Source organism: Antrostomus carolinensis, unplaced genomic scaffold, assembly GCF_000700745.2.
Source record: "Antrostomus carolinensis isolate BGI_N321 unplaced genomic scaffold, ASM70074v2 scaffold32890, whole genome shotgun sequence".
NCBI classification, from domain to species: Eukaryota; Metazoa; Chordata; class Aves; order Caprimulgiformes; family Caprimulgidae; genus Antrostomus; species Antrostomus carolinensis.
Genome location: NW_010291112.1, coordinates 652 through 3,239, shown reverse-complemented (window position 1 = coordinate 3,239; position 2,588 = coordinate 652). Strand labels below are relative to the sequence as shown.

The 2,588-nt window shown below is 57.7% G+C and overlaps 1 protein-coding gene across 1 annotated transcript in view; it reads right to left on the bottom strand.

The window, feature by feature from the left end:
- Positions 1-1,314: 1,314 nt before the first annotated feature.
- OLFML2B (olfactomedin like 2B) overlaps positions 1,315-2,588 on the bottom strand; it is a gene marked incomplete at its 5' end in the record, with an annotated part of 1,922 nt that continues 648 nt past the window's right edge. Inside the window, 2 exons of the mRNA XM_010175324.2 lie at positions 1,315-2,116; positions 2,420-2,585. Of these exons, the coding sequence (XP_010173626.2) occupies positions 1,515-2,116; positions 2,420-2,585 (768 nt within the window). The remainder of the gene's footprint in view (positions 2,117-2,419; positions 2,586-2,588) is intronic.

Sequence of the window (2,588 nt, the reverse complement as noted above, 5' to 3'; positions counted from 1 at the left end):
CTCCTCCTGTGTAGTTCTGTTGTCTGTGTCTCTAGCACTGAAGGCAATAAAATGGTTCTTTTATTTATTATTATTAATTTCCTTGTTAATACTGTTTTACATAAGCAAAAGAGAAGTCCAGCTCAGTCTCTGCTGGCTCTTGGGCTGCGGCGTGGCTCTGCACAGCAGTGTTGGCACTGCCCAAGCTACATGCACCCAGACCCATCCTGCTCCTGGGGAGACGACACCCTGCACCAGTTGCTCACCCAGTGCCTGAGGAAGAAGAGGCCGAGGGGAGGTGACAGGTCGAGAGCAATTGCAGTTGTGACAGAGGCAAACGCTTCTGGGGGCTGGGCACAGCCATAGTACCAGGACCAAGCAGCTTGGAATGGCCCCGAGGTCCCCTCCAGCCAGCATGCCTTGCTGCCACTTGGTTTGTAACCTGGCACTCTCCAAATCAACCAACACCCACCAAAAAAACCCTCATGCATTTCCACACAGCCAGAGGGTGAACCAGACCCAAAGAAACCCCCGAACAGCTGCAAAGGTACTTGATCTTTTATTATCACAGCAGGTAAATACAAGATGGTGCCAGGCAAGAAGGACCATGTCTCTGTGACTCGGCCAGTGGCCAGCAGCTGGGACCAGGGCAAGCACGGCTGTGAGAAGATACACGGGCTGAGACCCTGTGGGAGATGGAGTGGCAGTGGGATGGGGAGCAAGGGCTCCCCCAGTCCCAAGGGCTCCCACAGCTCCCAAGCTCCCACCCAGGCAGCCCAGCACCCAGCAGAACAGAGCCTTCACCCAGCAAATGCCAAAGGGGACTATTTTGGGTTACAAAATGAACAAACAAAAGCCATCTACACATATTTACAGTGTCCCCTTCCTGCCCCTGGCTCACTCTGGACACGAGTCGGGGTTCAGGATGCTCCTGGCCCCCCAGGGCAGGTTGCAAAGGGCAGAGCCCTGGCTGCAGGGGACAGTCCTCGGCGTAAGCGCCAGCACCAGGGGCTGCTGGAGCTGCACTCGCAGCCCCGTTGTACAGCAGGGTCTCCAAAGGGCCTGTCGGCCATCGGCCGGGAAGACAGTCCTGAGAGATGGGACATTCCCATGGGACACGCACCCCCTCCACCAGGACAGACAGAGATCAGCGTCCCGCAGGGACCGGGTGCCTGCAGCAGAAAGGCCAGCTTCGCACTGGTTCTGGGTCTCTTGCTGATCATCTTTAGCGAAAAACCTCATCGGGAGGACACTGTCTGGGCCACCTCCTCCTCCACAGGCAGGGGGGCTGGGTCTGCCCTCCCACAGGAGGGACCCTCCCCCTGGGAAGGACAAACAGAAGCAAGGTTACAGCAAAGATGAAGGGGGCGGTTCTGGCCTGGGGATCGATCTACAATCCACCATAAAAAACCAGCTGGAAACAAAACCCATCATTTACTCTTTGATTTGTACAAAATAACAATAATAACAATAAAAATAATAATAAAAGGTGCTGGTGGCCCCTGGCTCGCAGTGCCCCACTGTGGCGGGGGGTCTCAGTAGGCAAAGATGACGTGGTAGGTGACTTGGTGCCCATTGTCCCAGGCGTAGAGCAGGCGGTCCTTGGGGTTATAGTCTATCTGCGTGGTGTAGGCATACTCATTCTCAAAGAGCAGCCGGGGGATGATCTGTGTGTTGGTGTGCGTGTCAAAGGCGTAGGAGATGTTGGCGTTCCTCTTGTTGTAGCTGTCAACCGCGTACAGGACCCCGCAGATGACAAAGCAGTTCCCATAGAAGTTTTTCCGCAGCCCCGTCCGCCACGTGGTCTCCTTCTGGGTGCTGAGGTCAGCCGCGTTCAGCTTGCTCAGCACGATGACCTCCTGGTTGAAGCCCTCATAGTTGATGGCTGGGTAGATGACCCACAGGCCATTCTCATCCACAGCGAAGTCCACGTCTGAGTGGCCCCGCCACCGCCACGGGGTGGACTCCTCATAGGCCACGTCATGGAGCATGGCCCAGGCGGCCACGTACCGCTGCTTCAGGTCGTATTTGATGATGTTGCGCGTGAAGGCCCGATTGTAGTAGAAGGAGCCATTGTAGACAACATGCCCTGTCCCGATCCAGCTGTACGGGAGCTTGTAGGAGTTGCTCCAGCGCCCTGCGAGGCAGAGACACCTTGGTGGTAAGACCCTCCCTTTGCTTTGGGACCGGTGGCCCAGCCACCAGTCCCCAGCCCTGCTTCCACTCCCTCCCCGGCCACCAACCACAGCCTGGCATGGTGACAGGCAAGTGCAGAGCCACCACAGGCAGCCCAGCCTGCCCCGTGCTCTGCACCCGGTGCCCAAGCGGGGAGGGTCCCTGGGCAGAGCATCCCCCACGGGGCAGCACCCCGGGGAACAAGGACACTGCTTGGACCAGCTGAGCAGCAGCTGGCGCAGCGCCGGGGGTGACACAAGCCCACCTTGCTTAAAGTTGTCCAGGTTCCTGAACTCCACCAGCGTGTTCCCATAGTAGTAGTTGGTGACATAGATGCGCTCCTCCTGGGCCAGGGGGTCCTTCATCCAGGCCCCCTCATTGCGTCCATAGGTGTTCTGGGTGGTGGGCCCCGAGATGGTGGACAGCGTGTCCTT